The sequence below is a fragment of the Microcaecilia unicolor genome, chromosome 11, assembly GCF_901765095.1.
Source record: "Microcaecilia unicolor chromosome 11, aMicUni1.1, whole genome shotgun sequence".
NCBI lineage: Eukaryota > Metazoa > Chordata > Amphibia > Gymnophiona > Siphonopidae > Microcaecilia > Microcaecilia unicolor.
The window spans coordinates 166921305-166943132 of NC_044041.1; the positions used below are offsets into that span (position 1 = coordinate 166921305).

General features: G+C 46.0%; 1 protein-coding gene across 1 annotated transcript in view; it reads right to left on the bottom strand.

The window, feature by feature from the left end:
• The window catches only part of LOC115481001 (HHIP-like protein 1), a 104658-nt gene that overhangs the window by 69749 nt on the left and 13081 nt on the right, over positions 1-21828 (bottom strand). Inside the window, exon 3 of the mRNA XM_030219986.1 lies at positions 16457-17103. Within this exon, the coding sequence (XP_030075846.1) occupies positions 16457-17103 (647 nt within the window). The remainder of the gene's footprint in view (positions 1-16456; positions 17104-21828) is intronic.

A 21828-nucleotide genomic window follows, 5' to 3' on the forward strand; every position in this document is an offset into this window, starting at 1 on the left:
TTACAACTTGTTGTTAGACATGGTATGTGGTAAAGGATCTTCAGACTTAATGTATCTAGGCCGCTAAATCTATGATTTTTATGTAGTCAGATGCAAATCCTCATTGATCCTTTGATATATTTCAATCTGTCTTGTGTGTTTATATTGTTATTTTTATCCTCAATTGCTTTACTCTTCATATACCGTATTAGTTTGTCACAACATTGTATACACCTCCTCTACTACGTAACTGGCAGCAGGATGCAAAATGCAAGATTCAACCACTAAGAACCTCAGCCGACTTGGCCAGGTTTCGGGACTTCATCAGGGCGGAGGCTCTCTATTCATTCTCCTACACACGAAGAAGGGAATAGGAGATATCCAATGGGGGAGGGAGATTAACCATAAATGCCATCCCTAATCTATTGGATCAAAGCTTACAGACCTCAAGGGTACATAAGAACATAAGAAGGGTCAGACCAGTGGTCCATCTAGTCCATATCCTGCTTTCAGCAGTGGCAATTCAGGCCACAAGTACTTGACAGAATCCAATATGTCCAATAAAAAGGTATCATCTTATTTTCTTTTCCATGTTTTATTTTGTTTGATTTCTATTGATAACCTTGACAGAATCCCAAATAGTAGCAAGAATCTTTCAGACTCGTAACGGAGTTTGGGTGACGACGCCAGTAGTTGGGAAGCAAAACCGGTGCTGGGCAGACTTCTACGGTCTACGCCCTGATTGTAACTGAATAAATAGGGATGGGCTGGAGTGTAACTTTTAAGGGGCTTTGACTTTAGCTTCAGAACTTTTAGTAGAAGAACAGTGTTGGGCAGACTTTTACGGTCTGTGCCCTGAGAAAGGCAAGGACAAATCAAATGCGGGTATACATATAAAGTTTCACATGCCATGTAAAATGAATTTATCTTGTTGGGCAGACTGGGTGGACCATTCAGGTCTTTATCTGCCATCATTTACTATGTGGAGTGGAGGACTGGCCTAGTGGTTGGAGCACTGGTCTTGCAATCCAGAGGTGGCCAGTTCAAATCCCACTGCTACTCCTTGTGATTTATTTATTTTATTGCATTTGTATCCCACATTTTCCCACCTATTTGCGGGCTCAGTGGCTTACAATACATTGTGAATGATGGAAATACAATGTGTTACAGTACAATTATGGGTTACAATATGAGGAGTTGTGGGAAGACAAAGTCAAGTGATCTTGGGCAAGTCCCTTAACCCTCCATTGCCTCAGGTACAAACTTAGATTGTGAGCCCTCCTGGGACAGAGAAATATCCAGAGTACCTGACTGTAACTCACCTCAAGCTACTACTGAAAAAGGTGTGAGCAAAATCTAAATAAATAAAAAAATTAATATGTTGCTATGTTTAAGATTCATGCTGCTGATCCCAGGGACAAGCAGTGGCTTAACCCATGTCTATCTCAATAGCAGACTATGGACTTTTCCACCAGGAGCTTGTCCAAACCGTTTTAAAAGCAGATACGCTAACTGCTGATGCCACATCCTCTGGCAACAAGTTCCAGAGTTTAACTATTCAAGATAGCCAATGCAATCAGATACCACAAGTTGGTAGAAATACAATTGGGTGCCATAGGGTGGCAGTATAACACAAATGTACAGAATATTTATTTATTTGTTACATTTGTACTCCACATTTCCCCACCTATTTGCAGGCTCAATGTGGCTTACATAGTACCGTAGAGGCTGTTGCCAAATCTGTTGGTAATAGATACAAAGTTATATTGTGAACAGATGAGGTAGGTTTGGATCAGGTATCAAGGGGTCAAAGAGGTGGAGATTATAAATTGCCCAGTACGATCTTTAGTTATGTTGTGTCGCTGGGTGCTGGGATTTTATGTTGGATCGTTGGGATAGGCTTTTTTGACTAGGTGAGTCTTGAGTGATTTTCTGAAGTTTAAGTGGTCATGGATTGTTCTAACTGTGTTTGGGAGTCCGTTCCATAGTTGTGCGCTTATGTAGGAGAAGTTGGATGCGTAGGTTGTTATGTCTTTTACAGTTTGGATAATGTAGGTTTAGGTATGATCTTGATGATCTGATTCAGTTTCTGGTTGGTAGATCAATTAGGTCTCTATATATAAACTCTATACAAACTCTACAGACAGAATAATCCACGTTATCATTTTGGTTACCCGTCTCTGTAGTTTTTCTAGATCTACTAAATCAAGAGTGGGCAAATTTCCAAAACCCAGGGGACAACGCAGAAAGCTACCACAAGCAGGATCGTGCAGTTACCACAAGATGTACATTCATGTGACTATCTGGGTGCGCAGTGCAGAAAGGGGTTCAGAGCAGAAGTTAACTTTTGTACTACACTGTTATAGGCACGCAACCTGAGGGGAAGACCAGTGCTGGACAAACGCTTCAGCTGGTGGGGATACCCAACCCCCGCCAGCCAAACCAGTGGCACCAGAGCCAATTTGGGGGGGAGCCCAGGTCCCCATAGCCCCCCATAGCTACGCCACTGGGACAGAAAAGGAAGAGGGAGGAGTAGTTTAGATTGGTCTTTTTCAAGCCAGTCCTAAAGTATGCCCCTAGTTAGTCTAGGTTTTCAAGATATCCACAATGAATATACACAGTCCCCCAACTGCATGTCTGTAAATGTCATTATAAGATATATAGATGACATTTACTAATATGGAAGGGGAGTACAGAAAAATTAGAAGCATTCATGTATCACCTAAATGAAAATATCACGTTTATTTCTCTACATCCCAACCTCCAGTCTCTGACTTTCATAGCCTGGATGTTGAGAGCTTAGAATTCGCCTCCTTGGGTCTTTCAGAGGGTGTCGCCCGAGTCTTGCTTGCTTCCAGGAAAGATTCTACAAAGAGGTGTTACTGTTTTAAATGGAGGAGGTTTGCCGTCTGGTGTGACAGCAAGGTCCTAGATCCTCTTTCTTGCGACACATCGTAACCAAAGACCATAATGGACATATCCTAACTCTTCCTCTCCCTCTCTAAGCTCTCCTCAATTGTCTACCATACATGTACCTCATTCTACTGTAATATCACCTTGATATTGTTCACACCGGAATCGGTTAACACCGTTTACGGTACTATGTAAGCCACATTGAGCCTGCAAAGAGGTGGGAAAATGTGGGATACAAATGCGACAAATAAAATATATATATATAATATAGACGGTAAGGAAGTACTATTTCTGGATATAGATATTCAATATCAAGGGGGAGGATTTAAGACCAAGGCATATAGGAAATTCACGGACAGGAGCACTCTGCTCCATTATAATAGTTATCATCCATTTGCGTTGAAAAACAGCATTCCGGTGGGCCAGTTTTTGCGTGTATGCAAACTGTGTTCAGATAAGACAGAGTTTATTGTACAAGCACAAGATATGAAAACATGATTACCTCAAAGGGGGTATTCCAAGAAAAGTGATTAATAGGGCATATAAATGGGAATATGGCTCTTTTACCATATGGCCTTCAGTCCAATATAGTAAAAAGTATTATATGCAAACACTGGCCCATGTTAGGCATACATAAAGGATTTGATGTTGTACCACGGTTTGCTTACACGCGTGGTCAGAACATAGAAGAAAAATTATCTGTTAATTGATTACAGCATCGTGATCAAGGGTTCCACACAAAATGTTCAGGATGCATATATTGTCAGTACGCTTTGAAAAAAGTTGGATTTGTATTCCAAATCAGAAGAAAACTAAAATATTTTATCTTACAACCAAAACAGACTGCAATTCAGCTATGGTTATTTATGCAACAACGTGCCATGTGGGTTGTGGTACATCGGTCAGACTGTTAAAAAGATTAAGCACAGATTGGCACAGCATTTAAGTAATATCAGATTACCAAAAAATTGAGGCTCCATTAGTAGAGTATTGGGTTGCATTAAAATATGAAACCACTGATTTGAGATTCGTGGTTTTGATACAGTTTGATAGTTGAAGTGGAGGGAACATTTTATTAAAAATGTTCTCCAAAGAACAGAGATTGATTTATGATTGGAAAACCGTGAGCCCATATGGGTTAAATAAAGAAGTAGAGTGGCTGGGAGTAGGCACATGACATGCTCACTTAGTTTAAAGGGAGTAACAGGATACTTAGGGCGCATTCTCCAGCGTTGCAGGGAGCAGGGCGCCATTGTTCCTGGTACCGATTTGAGGTCAGCTCTGGTTATGGAGCCAAGAATTGCTTTAAAAAATTTGTAAGCGCTTGATCTTAATTTTGATTAAGTTAAGTAGGAAAGTGTATAGTAAGAGTTTAAGCAGGGGCGGCCTGACCTGAATGTAGTTGCAAAAACCTCAGAAAGGCGGTATATCAAGCCCCATTTCCCTTTCCCTCCCTTCCCATTAGGCCACTTGAGGTGGGGGCCTCAGGCGGCAATCTTCAGGAGCAGCATCTCCCCACTCTTCGGGGAGCTGCATCTCCCCCTTTGTGATGTTTACCTGTTTCGTCATGGTCCAAACCCGGCAGCGGCAGCGATTCCCATATGCTGCCCAGCCGCCGGCATCTGCCTCTTCCCTTCACTGTGGCTGCCTCTCTGATGTAACTTCCTGTTTTGTCAGAGGCTCAGGCAGCCGCAGTAAAGGGAAGAGGCGTGTGCCTGTGGCAGGGCAAGGTATGGGAATCGCTGCCACTGCTGAGTCTGAAACATAACTAAACAACACCGTGAACAGGCTGGAGGTAGGAAGGGGGCAGCATCTCGGCTTGGGAGGGGGAGGCATCTCGGCATGGGGTGGGGAGTGGCATCTCAGCCCAGAGGCAGCATCAGGGCCTGGGGGGGGGGGCATCTTAGGCCCGCCTCAGGCGGCATCATGCATTGAGCCAGCCCTGAGTATAAGGCTTCTCTTTGTTATTTTGTTCGTGACAGTTCAACTCCTGAAGATGCTTTCACTGCAGGGTTTGACGCCAGACTTTAACGGTTTGTGATTAAAAGCAGGAGCTGAATAGAAACAATGGTTGAGTCAAGTGAAGCTGTGATTTCAAGTTGTAATTCCCAGAGTTATGCTTGATGACCGAAGGTTTTGTGAATGATGAGGATTTTTATGGACATGCATATCAATTTATACGCTATTTCTAAGTTAAAGGGTCTTGCATTGATAGGACCTGCAATGAAGAGTGGACTTTATATTTGAATAAGTAAACTGTAATCATAGCAGGAACAACGTATCTGTGGAAAAATTCTAGTATTGTTGTTACTTCAATATTCAGGTGTGAGAGAGTGGGAAGTTATTTTAACAGTGGTAAACTGTATGTATAATTTTAATATATTAGTGTGATTGTGTATGTGTTTGAACGATGGTGTGAGTAACAATAACAAGGGGATGCATTACCTAGGTATGGTTCGTCAAAGAAGTTATGTAAAGATGTTATATTTAAATAAAGATTTATAAGGAAATAACAAAGTAGTTACTTCAGTAGAGCAATGAATATACTTGAGATAAATTTTCATGTACTGTTTCCACTATATGCATATCTGTCTCATGTATATTCATTGTAGATATCCTGAAAACCAGACTGGCTAGAGGGTACTCTAGGACCAGCTTGAGAAATCCTGTAGAATCTAAACACAAGGTATTGGGTGAAGGGGACTTAAGAGGAAGAGAGAAGAGCCGAGAACAAGCAGGCAGGGGTGGGAGATGGAGAAGACCAGGAATTCTGTGAGACAGAGAGGAGAAGGGCTGATAGGGGGAGTTAGCTGAAAAGAAGGGATGAACAGTAGAGGGAATAGGCATGGAGGGAGAGACTGGAGAGAGAGGAACGTGCGCAGGGGTGTAGCCAGACAACAGATTTTGGGTGGGCCTAGGCAAGAAGTGGGTGGGCACCAAGTGTTCTCCCCCCCCCCCCTCCAACCACCAACCAAAAAATATCTCAGCTGGTGAGAAAACGCTTCTTTCCATCTTGGCAGTCTGCAGCAGGAATGCACTGAAAACTGAGCATGCGCAGGTGCCGTTATTGTGGAGAGTAGCGTTTTCGTTACCATCAGGGGGAAATCTTGAGTTGGCCAAGCTTGGGATCCCCACCAGCTACCGCTAAACATGTGCTACTGTTGGGCGGGCCTAAGTGGGTGGGCCCTGGTGCCGGGAGGGGTGAGACTTAAAAATGATAAGAGAAGGTAAAAAGCTGTGGAGAATCAGGCTGTGACTAGAGAGAAGTATACACATAAGAGAGAACAGAAATCATAAGTATAGCTTGGGGGGGGGGGGGGGGCAAGGGAGTGGTGGTCCTCACCAGTGCTCCAGTGCTGATGCTGCTTTCCTCCCCTCTCCAACTAATATGATTTCCCTACTCCTTGCCCCTGAAAACTATGCAGGAAACACCACTATGACACAAATGCTAAGGAAGAGATGGGAGGCAGGGAAAGAACTACAGTAAGAAAGGAACAAGGACAAATAGAGGCCCAGGATGCAAATCACTCTTCAGGTACTTCTGCTTAAAACAGTTTAACATCTCCTCTTCTGCACTTAACGGAAATACAAGACAGAGTCCTTGGGACATACCCAGCCACTCAGGTTTTCAGGATCCCTGCAATGAATTTGTATGAGAGAAATTTGCATATAATGAAGGCAATACATGCAAATCTTTTTCATGCATATTCATTATGGCTATCCTTAAAATCTGACTAGTTGGGTGTGACCTGAGGACTGGGTTGAGTACCCTGCTCTATGGGTACTTCCATTTACAACAGTTCGACATGCTCCCCCTTCTGCGTATAGCAGAGCCTCAGGATGCAAATCACTCAAAGTTAGTTCAGCCTCTAACAGAACTGTGTGCCAGTAAATGTTTATGTTCTCAAACTCAAGTTCCCTTTCAGGTGCCTTCTCTTTGTACTGCAAAGAAGTCTGGTACGTGCAATAAAGCTTATTCTATTGTGGATCCCCACTACCTCCTGGATTAAGACTAATGACTGCTTTGAAAGATTTTAGCAAAAACCTGAAAAGGTACCGGTCAATATTCAGCTGTGGTGGTCATCACTGACAACCCCCCCCCCCCCCCCTCTGAATATTCCGAGCCAGAATCTGGATAGTGGCAGGGTCAAATGATAACTGGCACAGGTATCCAGACTGCTATCCAGATGGTAGACACAAAGTTAGGACAACCCTTCTCTGTTCAAAGTTTATCCAGGTTGTTATCTGGTTAGTAGACCGAGTATGGCCTCTAACTGAATAACCTCCGGCTCCTCCCTTGTTGCGGCCTCGGCCCACCCAGAACTATCCATTTAAAGGGCAATACCAGGGATGGACTGACAGGGATCTGATCCCCTGGGCACTAAGGGTCATGAGCCCATAACCACTTATCAAAAATGTCCTCCGGTGAACCCCTCTACCTCTCTCATCTCATCATCCTTTACTGTCCTACTAGAACCCTTAGATCTGCCCATCAAAATCAGTTAGTCATTCCCAGCTATTGTGAGATAGTACAAGAACCTATTAGACATATGACCTCTATTCAAGGTCCGCAGTTATGGAATAATTTAAGGCTGATCTCAAGACTTTTCTATTTAATGATGCTTTCCACTAGCTTTTCGTCTGTTTCTTTCAGTGAATCTCCAAAATGTGTCCTAAGTCACACTGCAGCATTTCACTTATGGTTTTTCCCATCCTTTATTCTATCAGATATTGTAGTTCAGGGTTGTCCAAGCCAGTGATTCTCAACCAGTGTGCTGGGACACATTGATGTGTAGGGGCAGACTGATCATTCGGGCAACCGGGCAGTACCCAAGGGCCCAGAGGCTCTGCCCAGTTGCCCAATGCTGATGCACACTACAGCCCTCCCCGGGGATCCTACCTTGAAGGGCCCTGGTGGTCTAGCAGCCTCTGCTGGGGCAGGAAAGAATCCCACTCTTTCCTGCCCGCTAGAGCTACTCTGCTTGGCGCCCCACTGCCATGATTTAAAAATGGCTAACAGACTGCCAAGACCTGCGAGTCTGCCGCGGGAAGTCTCAGCAGCCATTTTGAAAATGCAGAGGCACCAACCCTAGGCACAGTAGCAACAGTGGGCAGGAAAGAGTGGGATTCTTTCCTGCCCCTGAAGAAGCCACTAGACCACCAGGGCCCTTCAAGGAAGGACCCACTTTGGCTCAGGCAGAGGTCTGTTGTGTGTGGGAGGGGGGTGGCAACTGCAGCGGAGGGGGGGCTATAATGTGTGGGAGGGGTGTGGAGGGCTGAGCGGGAGTCCTCCATTTCCAGCCAGCGAGGGGTGCTGTTTCACTATCACATTTTCAATAGTGAGTGGCAGGCAACCTCTGCAGGACTCCAGAGAACCTGCCTGGCCCTAGCGATTGAAAACATAATATTGAAACACCGCCCCCTACTGGCAGCAGTGCAGTTGGAGGACTCCCGCTAGGCTTAGAGGGAACAATGATGCCAACACAGCTTTGCACTAGTATTTTTCTTAGGCACACCCAAAAGCCATTATAGAACTAGCACTAAGTATGCCCAATTGTGCACCCCATATCTTGGTGCCAAGTTATAGAATTGTCCCAATAGTGCCGACATGGTCTGTAAGGAGGTTCACTATCTGAAGTTTTGCTGAATATCCACAGTCAGTTTTTGCTGAGGCGTTTATTCGGATCATGGCTGCCAATATCCTGATAAATGCCTTTGAATATTGGGCTGGTGGTTATTAGCATGTTATTTCCAGAGATGAAGCATCTTTACTGAGAATACTCCTGCCCGTCTACCAGTAGACCACTAGGGATTCTTCAAGGTAGACCCAAAAGGTACTGCGGGGAGGAGGGGGCCTACCTTGCTGTATCTTTGGGGGGTGGGTGGGAGGGATGGATGGGGCATCATTCCATTCTGGGGGTGGAAAGGGGGATAGGGATGGGGGGCAACCAGAGCTGCTACCCAGAAGGTGATCAGGCATTGGCTAATATTTAGACCATTGTGTGATTATCTTTACTGCATAAAGTTAGGACAACCTTTATTCTGTCCTAATTTTATGCAGGTTTTTAGCCAGTTAGACTGAATATTGCCATGCTCTGCCCAACCTCTGCGCCCGGCCCACCCCTAACTTCACTGGTTAGGGGTTGGCTGTTAATAGGCAATATTCAGTGGCACTATCCGGTTCAGAGAAGTTCTGATGGATCTGTTGTCTGGCCTTTTCATTGCTTTTTTAGAGAATGGAGGGCTCCTGGAGAGCTGGAGAAGGGTGGATGTGGTTCCTCTCCACAAAAGCGGAAGTAAGGAGAGGTTGGGAATTAAAGGCCTGCAAGTTTGACCTCTGTGGTGAGTAAATGAATGGATGTGCTTCTAAAGCAGAGGACTGTGAGATTTTCTAGAACCAAATGGACTGCAGGATCTGAGGCAGCATCGTATAACTAGAGGCAGGTCTTATCATACAAATCTGATTCATCTCTTTGACTGGATGACTAAACATTTGGATTTAGGGGGCGCGCTGGATGTGGTGTATTTAGATTTTAGCAAAGCCTTTGACACGATTCTGTATAGGCAACTGATAAACTGAGTGCCCTCAGTATGGACCCTAAAATGACTGACTGGGTTAGAAACTGGGTAAGTGGAAGGAGACAGAGGTACATGGTAAATGGATTTCGTTCCAAGGAAAAGGATGTTATCAGTGGTGTGTCACAGGAATTGGTCCTTGGGCCTGTCTGGTAAGGTTTTCCTCTTTGTGGATGTAATAGGGTAGACACCACAGAGGATGTGGATAGTATGAAGAGGTATCTAAAGAAGCTTGAAGAATGGTCCAGAAATTGGCAACTAAGATTTAATGCTAAAAAAATGCAGGGTCATGCACTTGGGGTGCAAAATCCAAGCGAGCGGTATAGTATAGGGGGTGAAGTACTTCTGTGTATGAAAGAAGAGTGGAACTTAGGGGTGATTGTTTCTGACAATCTTAAGGTGGTCAAACAGCTAGAAAAGTTGACGGCCAAAGCCAGAAGGCTGCTCGGGAGCAAAGGGAAAGGAATGGTCAGCAAGAAAAAGGAGGTGATAAGTCTCTGGTGAATCCCCATTTAGAATACAGATCTAGGTCAGTTCCCACTGGTCATTTCCCACCCATCAATTCCCACCTAGGATAATTCCCACTAAGCCAATTTCCACCACACCAGGGAGGACAATTCCCACCCATAATTAAAAACAAAACAAAACACACTGACCATTAATCTCCCCAACCCCCTCTTACAAATCTCTTTCCCTTTCCAGACATGCAGTTCATTTGAGGGGGGGAGCAGTGCCCCACACCCCTCCCTAACTGCACCCTGCCTACAAGGAAACTAAAAAAAAGATTTAAAATTCTCCTAAATAAGTAAGTAAATAAATAGGTAGATAGACACTCTGAATTTTGCCCACAACATGTGCAAGGTGTCCCTATAATAACCAGCCTATCAAAACTGAATAAACTTACTTGAATGTGTGGCAGCAGGAAGGGAGTCACAGAGCAGTTACTGAGCCAGGAAAGAAAAGAGCTGCAGGAACTGCTGCTGCTTGCCGTCTTTGCTCAGCTTGCTTGTGACGGTGGGGAGACAGCGAGGAGAGGTGCGCAAAAGGGAGGGAGAGAGCGAGACACAAGGGAAAGTAAACCATCTACCAGCACCAGAAGACCTGTGGGAGCTACTGGAGCTGCTGTTTGCTTGCTTTGTTCAGCTTGCTCATGGTGGGGAGGGAGAGTGAGAGAGAGAGACTCTTATCCAGATTGTCCACAACACTGCACCATGAAGACGCACGGGACACACCATCAAGATGCACCGCAGAGTGTCCACAACACTGGGACTTCATTGAAGGAAAAATTCAACGGTAAAACCCCCCAAAAAACGAGAGGTCACTGGCAGGTGGGAAATATCTGGGGGGGGGGGGGGGGGAAGTCCTGGTTGGGAATTGTTCCCCTCATGTGGGAATTGTCCAGGGGGGAATCACCCTAGATGGGAACTGTCCATGGGGGGGGGGGGGGGGGGGGGGGGGGGGAGAATTGGTGGGTGGGAACTGTCCGGTGGGAACTGTCTGGATGGGAACTCACCGGATACCAAGAATACTGTGTGCAATTCTAGAGATCACACCTTCAAAAAGATATAAACAGGATGGAGTCGGTGCAAAGGCCTGCTACAAAATTGCTCAGTGGTTCCTGTCATAAAGTGTATGGGGACAGACTTAAAGATCTCAATATGTATACTCTGGAAGAAAGGAAAGGGAATGGGATTTGATATACCATCTTGCTGTGGTTACATTCAAAGTGGTTTACAAATTAAGTAGAGGTACTTATTTTGTACCTGGGACAATGGAGGTTTACATGACTTTCCAAGAGTCACAAGGACTCTATAATATTAGCAAAATTCGCCCATTCCTCTCTGAACAGACCACCCGAACCCTCGTCCACTCGCTCGTTACCTCTCGTCTTGACTATTGCAACCTTCTCCTCGCTGGCCTCCCGCTTAGCCACCTATCCCCCCTTCAATCTGTCCAAAATTCCGCCGCACGTCTTATCTACCGCGTGAACCGATACTCTCATATCACCCCTCTCCTCAAGTCACTTCACTGGCTCCCAATCCGCTACCGTATACAGTTCAAGCTTGTCCTATTGACCTTCAAGTGCACTCAATCTGCTGCCCCCCATTACCTCTCTACCCTCCTCTCCCCGTATGTTCCCACCTGTAACCTCCGCTCTCAGGACAAATCACTCCTATCTGTACCCTTCTCCACCACCGCTAACTCCAGACTCCGCCCCTTCTGCCTCGCAGCACCTTATGCCTGGAACAGACTTCCTGAGCCCATACGCCATGCGCCCTCCCTGCCCATTTTCAAGTCCTTACTCAAGGCCCATCTCTTCTCCCTTGCTTTTGGCGCCTAACCACCTTCCCCATTCCTGTTACCTACACTGACTATGTAGTCTGTTACCGTTAGATTGTAAGCTCTCTTGAGCAGGGACTGTCCCTCCCCGTGTTTAAACTTGTACAGCGCTGCGTAACCCTGGCAGCGCTATAGAAATGCGTAGTAGTAGTAGTAGTAGTAAGGAGCTGCAGTGGGATTTGAGCCTGGTTCCCTGGGTTTTCAGGCTGCTAACCATTAGGCTACTCCACTCCTGAAAAACACGAAAGGGGAGATATGATAGATACAATTAAGTATCTCTGTAACATTAATATACAGAGGAAGAGCCTATTTCAACTGAAAGAAAACTCCTAAATGAGAGGGAATAAGTACATAAGTATTGCCATACTGGGACAGACCAAAGGTCCATCAAGGATGAAGTTAAATGGTTGTAGGCTCAGGAGTAATCTAAGAAAATACTTTTTTTTTATGAAGGGTGGTGGATACGTAGAATGGCCTCCTAGTGGAGGTGGTGGAGACAAAGACTGAAATGAAGAAAGCTTGGGACAAGCACATGAGATCTCACAGGAAGAGGATGGTGTGGATGGGCAGACTGGATGAGTCACTTGGCCTTTATCTGCTGTCGTGTTCCTATGTTTCTATGTTAAGTGCCTCTGAATATTGCTACTTAGCCCTGGACAAGTGAATTAAATGGCCAGGAAACAGGGCCGCCGACAGACAGAGCCAGGCCCAAGACAGGGCCATCACAGCTGCCACCGCCCTCCCCACTTGGGACGCAGCCACCACCCCCTTGCTCACTCAAGCTGCCATTGCCCCTGCCCCTACCTTCCTGCGTCAGTGCGTTTGCTCCTCCCCTGCCTCCAAGGGGGGCCCAGCGCCAGGGTCTGTCTCTCTCCTGCTCCTGTGTGCCTGGAACGGGTTATCACGTTAACGCAATCACCCGGGTCCCAACAGGAGCAGGAAAGAGACAGATTCCAGTCCTGGGGCTCCCCTGGAGGCCGGGCCTGGGGAATTTTGCCCTCTGCTCCCCCCCCCCCCCCCCCCCCCCCCCCCTTGGCAACCCTTCCAGGAAATCATTTTGAATATCGGGCCCTAAGTTTCTAGAATAGCTATTAAGTACAGTTATACACACAGGACCAATTAGTGCTTACTTAAACAATTAGGAGCTATTCTATAACCTGCACTAGCAGTTTTGCATGCTAATTGCAAAATTGTAGACCCAAATTTATAGAATTTGTGGGTATTTAGCAGACCCAATGACTGCATTAATTTAAACATCAGAGCTTTAGTTAATAAGTATATTTATCCAGGGCCGTGCCAACACAGTAAGCGGGGTAAGCACCGCAGGGGGGCGCCGACCTCTGGAGGGCGCCGCCCAGGTCCACTCACTTGCAAAATCTTTTACCTGAAGTTGTGATTCTCCTCTCTCCCCTGCCCTTCTCTCTCGCGTCAGCAAGTGAAGGCAGCCCAGCAGTGCTGAGACAGACACGCTCTGCTAAAGTTGCTTCAAAGAGTACAACCAGTGCTATATATGTCTTTGGTGTGGGTGAGCTTGAACAACATTCAAATTAAAGAGAGCAGGTTTGGAGGGAGGTGTGCAAGTGAGACTGGGGAGAAATAAAAAATAAATAATGTAATTGTTTGTTAAAATCTGTAAGTGGTTCAAAGTTTTTGTTTTCTGAGCATGTACACTGAGAGGAGGGCATGACTGCAGTGATGTGTGCATAATTATCAGGTAACCTGATATATCTACAGCTAAAAGCCATTTTATTGGCTGATGGTTCAAACAGTAGGTTCAAAGAGGAAATTTAGCTTAGAGCTGGTAAGTGAAAATCTGATTGCTTTTTTGTGTGTAATTACTAAATGTTTTGTGTGTAATTACTAAATGTTTATTTCTTATATATCTCCACTATTCATGATGTATTGTAAGCCACCAGAATCTTCAAAACTTTTAGTATATGAACATTGCTGGGCAGACTTCTACGGTCTCTGCCCTGATTGTGACTGAATAGATATGGATGGCCTTGAGTGTATATTTTAAGGGACTTCATCTTTAGTATCAGAACTTAGCATAAGAAGAGTGCTGGGCAGACTTCTACAGTCTGTGCCCTGAGAAAGGCAAGGACAAATCAAACTCAGGTATACATATAAAGTATCACATACTGTGTAAAATGAATTTATCTTGTTGGGCAGACTGGATGGACCGTACAGGTCTTTATCTGCTGTAATTTACTATGTTACATTGAGCCTGCAAAGAGGTGGGAAAACGTGGGATACAAATGCAATAAATACATAAATAAATAAATAAATATAAAACATTCTGCTTGGATAGGAGGAGTTTGTGATATGTGAAAATACATTTTGCTTTAATTAAATTGCTAAACTTTAGAGTCAGAGTCTCAGAGACTTATCAATGAAGGATAATTACAGTGCTTTTTTTGTTCCGGCACCTTTTTCCTGAGGTCCGGCTCACTTGCCCACTCTCTTCTGTTCCTGCTCTCGCGCTCCAAAATCTTTTACCCGAAGTCGCGATTCTCTCCCCTGCCCTCCCCTCCATGTCCAGCAATTCTCTCTCCCCTCCCCTCCCCTCCATGTCCAGCATGTCGCCTCCCTCCCCTGCCCTCCCCTCTCCATGCTGGACAAGAAAGGGAGGGGAGAGGAGGGCAGGGAAGAGAGAATTGCTGGACATGGATGAGAGGGGAGGGCAGGGGGAAGAGGAGACATACTGGACATGGAGGGAAGGGGAGGTCAGGAGGGGAGGTCAGCGAAGAGAGATTAGCTGGACATGAAGGGCAGGGGAGAGAGGAGAATCGTTGGACATGGATGAGAGGGGAGGGCAGGAAAGAGAGATTCTGGTCTTGGATGGAGGAGAGGGGAGAGAGAATTATTGCTTTATATGGATACAGGGGAGGGACGAGAGAGGAGAAATGCTGAACATGGATGGAGGGGATGAGAGAGGAGAAGTGTTGGACATGGATGGCAGTGAGGAAAGAAAAAAAGAAGAAGATGTACATGGATGGAGATGAGGGAAAGGGAAGAGAGGAGAAAAACTGCACATGGATGGAGAAAATAGGCAAAAGCTGGATCCACGTTATACCTCCTCCAGTCAATTCCACAGAGGAGGACACAGCTTTTACTTATGGATGTAGGGCAAGAAATGAAGAAGAAAGGAGGAAAGTAAAGAAATAAATGGAAAGGAAGCCCTGGAAATGGAGTTAAGAGAACAGATAGAGAGCAGCAGAATCAGAGACTGGGACTAATATGGATAGAAAACAAATTCACCAGACAACAAAGGTAGAAAAAATCATTTTATTTTCATTTTAGTGTTTGGAATATGTCCACTTTGAGAATTTACATCTGCTATCTTATTTTGCAATGTATAGCAATTTGTTTTCTATGAATATTGCTGACAATTCTTGTCAGTGTGGCAAGTGGTGAGCGATCATTTTCACGGTTAAAAATCATTAAAAAATTATTTGCGATCAAGTATTTCGCAAAGAAAGGCTTGTAAGCCTTGCCATCTTGTGCCACACGGGGGGGGGGGGGGCCCAACTGATAGTCTGCAGGGGGGCACCACAGACCCTAGGCACGACCCTGTATTTATCACTACTGTCCATATAAGTGGTGACACTGAAAATACAGATAGTGCACAGGCCTTTCTCTGCCGTCATCTACTATGTTACTATCCTGCTTATTTTTGAAGGAGAAGGGCTTGGATTTGGCCGGATTTGAGATGGCTGGCCTCGGTTTCCATTATCGGCGAAAACTGAGGCCGGCCATCTCTAAGTCCGGCGATCTCAACATTTAGGTTGACCTAAATGTTGAGATTTGGCCGGCCCCGACCGTATTATTGAAACGAAAGATGGCCGCCTATCTTGTTCGTTAATACGGTTGGCTCCGCCCTTTTCCGGGGCCGTCCTCGGAGATGGCTGCCCTTAGAGATGGGTGCCCCCGTTCAATTATGGCCCTCCACGCTACTATGTTACCAGGTTGGCACCATCCATTCTTCAGGCCTAAAACATATGTATAAATTATCCATTCAGTGTCCAAATATCATTGCTAAATAGATCCTTTTAAAGCCTTCCCTGACATGGCCCCATATTATACAGATATTATTGGGCTGTCCAGTCTGATTTTTGGCCTGATACTATCCATATGTATTAAAAAAAATACCCAGATAGTGAAATTATATGTTCAGTGGCTGCCAGTAAACACATAACTTTGAATATCGGGCTGTATTTCTGTGTTCTTGCTTTTATATATGTATACATCTGAACCATTTAATAGAGGTCTACTTGTGAGTGTAAATCACTGTTCTACGTGCTTGAATCCTTATAAAACAATTCTCTTCATGACTGAGTTTACCTCTCTTTCTGGTTCCTAGAACGGGAAACCACGCCTAGTGGAGTGTAAGTTTCACAGAGTGATGCCATTGAAACAATTTGCTACTCCTGCCATACACAAAGCATCACACAATAGCTATAATCCAAGAACACTGGGGTTTACAGTCTACCATCATATAAGTTTGCACCCCATGCCTGAAGGTCTCTACAGTTTAAGTTCCAGCCTCCCTTTTCAGATTTTCCCCTGTGACCTTGCCTATCTTTCTTGATTGTGTGAGATGGGGCTGTCTAGCCATGTAGGTGATGTACTAGCATGATGATCTCACCTTTCGGAGGTGTGGTCAATCATGTTGGGGTTGTCGACTGATAGCCGGAACTCGGAAATCCGTATTCTTTCTTCCTTCTTCATGAAAATGGAGTAATACACGTACAGTTTCCCATTTTCCTTGAACTGTGGATGAAAGGCAAACCCGAGGAAACCCCTTTCATCACCAGCCCAAGGGGAGGCTAGGACCGCTTTGGATACGTTCAGGAAAGGTTTGTCCACTCGGGATCCATTAGGTAGATAGACCCAGATGTAGCCCACCTGCTCTGCGATGAAGAAGCGGTGGGAGCCATCATTGGCATGGGCCATGGCTACTGGATTCCGCAGCCCATTGGCCACCTCCTGCAGGCAGAGCTGGAGACAGCCTTCAGAGTCCTCCTGAACCTCCCCGAGCTTAGTATTCAACTCTGCATTCACCAAGACATTGGGAAAGCAGTAGCTGGGGTCCCCAAGTTCTAGGAAATGACAGAAAGTGTCCCGGTTGGTCTCCAGTTCCATAATTTCTTCCTCTTCAATGAGGAGACTGAGAGTTGATCGACAGTGGAGCCAGAATTCAGTACAATAGTTGCTACAGAGTCCTGGGAGTTGTCTCTGGGGTGTGTTGGCATCTTCAGCATCATATAAGTGGGCTGCATATGGAGAGCATTCCTGAAGCCAAAGAAAGAGATTTTGTTATGGCTTTTAGTAAGAATTTAGAAGTACCTAGAAATGCTACTATTTTGGGGAGCTACGTATGCCAAGAGAGGACCTGAGGAGTGAAGACATGGTGCTGTCAGTCCCGCATACACTTGTGCCCACTAATGCAGGGATTGAGTTAGTGCCCTCTACCCCTCAAGGCCTTTACTGCTGCTACCACCACAACCTTTCCCCCCAGGTCTGGCACTGCCGCAACCTTCCAGTCCATGGGTTTGCTGCTGCCACAGCAGCACTGACATGAGGCCTTCCTCCATAGGCCTGCACTCTAGCACTGCCGTTTCTCACCCCCTCTGATGAATTCCTGTTGGAAGGAGCAAGATGCGCAGCTCTGGAGCGTGGGCCTGGCACCATATTAAACCCGGTAAGCGTGGCGCCCCTTTAATACTGGTGCTTCCCTGTCATACTTACCTGGCTTTCTGTGTTCCACCAGCCCTGTACTAGTTCTTGGGTCAGTCTGAACTTCCCATCCTCAGACATACTCCACAAGAGGTGAAGGCTTAAAGGATGCATCATGGGGGACTGAGGCTGTCTCTGATGAGTGAAATGCAGAGAGTTGAGCTGGGGGCTACAAAGTATGCAGTGCAGGGGCGTAGCCAGACACCCAATTTTGGGTGGGCCTGGGCCCAAGATGGGTGGGCAGAAGACCCTCGCCCTGTCCCACAGGTGATTTGGTCTCTTCTTCTCTCGCCTGCATGCCATATGGTCTCTCAAACATCCTCCCTCTCCCATATACCTTTTAAATAGCAGATTTTCACCAGCAGCGAGCAGCAACTAATACACACTGCTCATGTTGGCCCCACACCCTTCCTTCTGATGCAGTTTCTTGTTTCCGCCTAGGCAGAAATACATCAGAGGGAAGGCTGTGGGGCCAGTGCGAACAGTATGTATGCCACTGCTCACTGCAGGCGAAGATCTGCTACTTACAAGGTATGCAGGAGGGACACTTGTTGGGAGTTTTCGGCTGGTGGGGCTTGGGGATCCCTGCCAGCCACATCATAGGTATGCAGCTACTGGGTGGGCCTGAACCCAGGCCCACCCAAGCCCACCCTTGGCTACGCCACTGATGCAGTGAGGATAACCACATACAAGGAGGTGCAATTAGAAACAAAGGTCCAAGGACTTCCAATGAAAAAATATTGCTTTATTAAATGTCCAATAAAGCCAAATTCTAGTTATACATCCAGAAAGGTAGAAACCAAGGACACGACACGGCCATGTTTCTTGGAATGCCTGCATCAGGTAATATGTGTCAAACGCATTAGATGGATAGGATGAAAGGTTTATTTGAAACATATACTCCGAGATGTGGGTCTCACCAAAGAGCTGTTTTCATTGGAAGTCCTTTGACCTTTGTTCATCATCATAACTCCTTGGCTCACTATCAGGCTTATTTTCGAAAGAGAAGGGCGCCCATCTTTTGACACAAATCGCAAGATGGGCGTCCTTCTCCCAGGGTTGCCCAAATCGGCATAATCAAAAGCCTATCTTGTTTTGATAATATGGGTTTCCCCGTCCCTTCGCCGGGACGTCCTGTGAGGACGTCCTCAGGAAAACTTATGTGCCCCGTTCGATTATGCCCCTCCACATCTGGTTCAGGGCCGCCGAGACGGGGGACAGGGGGGGCAAAGTTCCCTGGGCCTGGGCCTCCAAGGGGGGCCTGGCGCCGGGGTCTCTCTCCTTCTCCTGCTCCCAGGCCGCCAGCACTGCAGTCCCCGGTCTCACCTGCCTCCCTCGGTTCCACCAATAGCCCCCCTCTGTCTGCCACTGTTAAGTGCTGTTAAATATGCTGATTAGCTTGTTAAGCCAATTAAGTTATACTCGTTGTTATAGAGTATGCCTGGATTTCAGTGCGGATTTCTAGGCACGCTATATAGAGTCCAACAGATGGGAGCAATTCTATAAATGATGCCTAAAGTTAGGTGCCAAAAAATTGGGCACTAAGCTAGTATAACATAACGGCAGGGTTCAGAGTTCAGACCTGCCAAGTCTCCACTTTTGTGGATCATCTCCTGCACTCCCACAGGGGATCCAGGATCTCCCGCTGAACAGCCTTCCTTTCCAGTGACACCTCCTGCTACTCTTGGGTGCCCCTGGCTGCAAATCGGTGTGTGCCAGGGGCGGGGCTGGGTGGAGCTCTGGGCAGGGTTGGGCAGAGCTGCAGGTTGGGCAGAGCTATGGGCAGGCTGAGTGGAGCTATGGGCAGATTGGGGCAAAGCTAGGGGCAGGCCCTACATCTCCCGCTCGGAAGGTCGGCACCCTTGGCAGCTCCGAGAGTTGGGTGTCAAATCTGTTATAGAATACTAATGTAAGTCCATAGTTTTGTGCCTAACTTTAGGAGTGACCACTTACGCCATGCCTATGGCGGCATAAATACTGGTGCTTAAAATCAGCAGTCGGGCACCTAACTTATAGTATTATATAAAGCATGTGTTGAAATAGTTATTATGCCTATGATCCGTCCATGCCTATCCCATGAGAATGCCCCCTTTGCGGTTACCCATGAGAAAACTTAGCACCTAAGTGTACTTTTGCGCCTAACCTCCATTCAGCCCCATTTTGGTGCTTAACATCTGTCAGTCCTGTTGCCAAGTCAAAAGTTTGGTGCCTAAGTCAGGCACCATTCATAGAATTCCCCTGATAATGTTATATGTTCAGTGGCTTTTAACCCACCTCATCCCACCCCAAACCCATCCCACCTTAAATGAAAAACTTTGGCCATTTTGCAGTTGCTGCACCATATGCCTGGAATAGACTTCCTGAGCCGGTATGTCGAGCTCCATCTCTGGCCGTCTTCAAATCTAAGCTAAAAGCCTACCTTTTTGATGCTCCTTTTAACTCCCAACCCTTATTCACTTGTTCAGAACCCTTATTTTATCATCCTTCGCCTTAATATTCCCTTATCTCTTGTTTATCCTGTTTGTCTGTCCTAATTAGATTGTAAGCTCTGTTGAGCAGGGACTGTCTCTTCATGTTCAAGTGTACAGCGCTGCGTACGTCTAGTAGCGCTATAGAAATGATATAAGTACATAAGTACATAAGTAGTGCCATACTGGGAAAGACCAAAGGTCCATCTAGCCCAGCATCCTGTCACCGACAGTGGCCAATCCAGGTCAAGGGCACCTGGCACGCTCCCCAAACGTAAAAACATTCCAGACAAGTTATACCTAAAAATGAGGAATTTTTCCAGTCCATTTAATAGCGGTCTATGGACTTGTCCTTTAGGAATCTATCTAACCCCTTTTTAAACTCCGTCAAGCTAACCGCCCGTACCACGTTCTCCGGCAATGAATTCCAGAGTCTAATTACACGTTGGGTGAAGAAAAATTTTCTCCGATTCGTTTTAAATTTACCACACTGTAGCTTCAACTCATGCCCTCTAGTCCTAGTATTTTTGGATAGCGTGAACAGTCGCTTCACATCCACCCGATCCATTCCACTCATTATTTTATACACTTCTATCATATCTCCCCTCAGCCGTCTCTTCTCCAAGCTGAAAAGCCCTAGCCTTCTCAGCCTCTCTTCATAGGAAAGTCGTCCCATCCCCACTATCATTTCGTCGCCCTTCGCTGTACCTTTTCCAATTCTACTATATCTTTTTTTGAGATACGGAGACCAGTACTGAACACAATACTCCAGGTGCGGTCGCACCATGGAGCGATACAACGGCATTATAACATCCGCACACCTGGACTCCATACCCTTCTTAATAACACCCAACATTCTATTCGCTTTCCTAGCCGCAGCAGCACACTGAGCAGAAGGTTTCAGCGTATCATCGACGACGACACCCAGATCCCTTTCTTGATCCGTAACTCCTAACGCGGAACCTTGCAAGACGTAGCTATAATTCGGGTTCCTCTTACCCACATGCATCACTTTGCACTTGTCAACATTGAACTTCATCTGCCACTTGCACGCCCATTCTCCCAGTCTCGCAAGGTCCTCCTGTAATCGTTCACATTCCTCCTGCGACTTGACGACCCTGAATAATTTTGTGTCATCGGCGAATTTAATTACCTCACTAGTTATTCCCATCTCTAGGTCATTTATAAATACATTAAAAAGCAACGGACCCAGCACAGACCCCTGCGGGACCCCACTAACTACCCTCCTCCACTGAGAATACTGGCCACGCAATCCTACTCTCTGCTTCCTATCTTTCAATAGTAGTAGTTGTAATGATCAGAGTTACACATACACGTGGTCTTGATTTTTTTTTTTTAATAAAAGCACTTATTTGATTGATGGTAGCACATAAACACTTGGGAATATTGACCAGCTGGGACCATACTGTCAGTTGGATGTGCAGGAGAGTGATCTAAAGAAGGGATGAGGGACATATGCTGTCTGACATCCTCTCTGGAGAATTTTCACTGTGGAATCTCAGGTGTCTCCTGGTTTGATTATTACAGAGGCATAGCCAGACAGACTCGATATTTTGGATGGGCCCAGAGGTAAATTGGATGGGCCCTTCCACGTGCATGTGCCCCCTCCCCCCTATCCAGACCACACCACAAATATATTGTTGGAGATATTTTTTAAGATAGAGTTTTTTTTTTCACCTACCCCACATCTTCTCCCTCTCCTCTGTGACATCCCGCATCTGTGCTCCTGTCTCTGAACTCCGTCCCTCCCTGATGTCGGTACAGGCGTCCTCAGCACTGGCAGCAATTCATT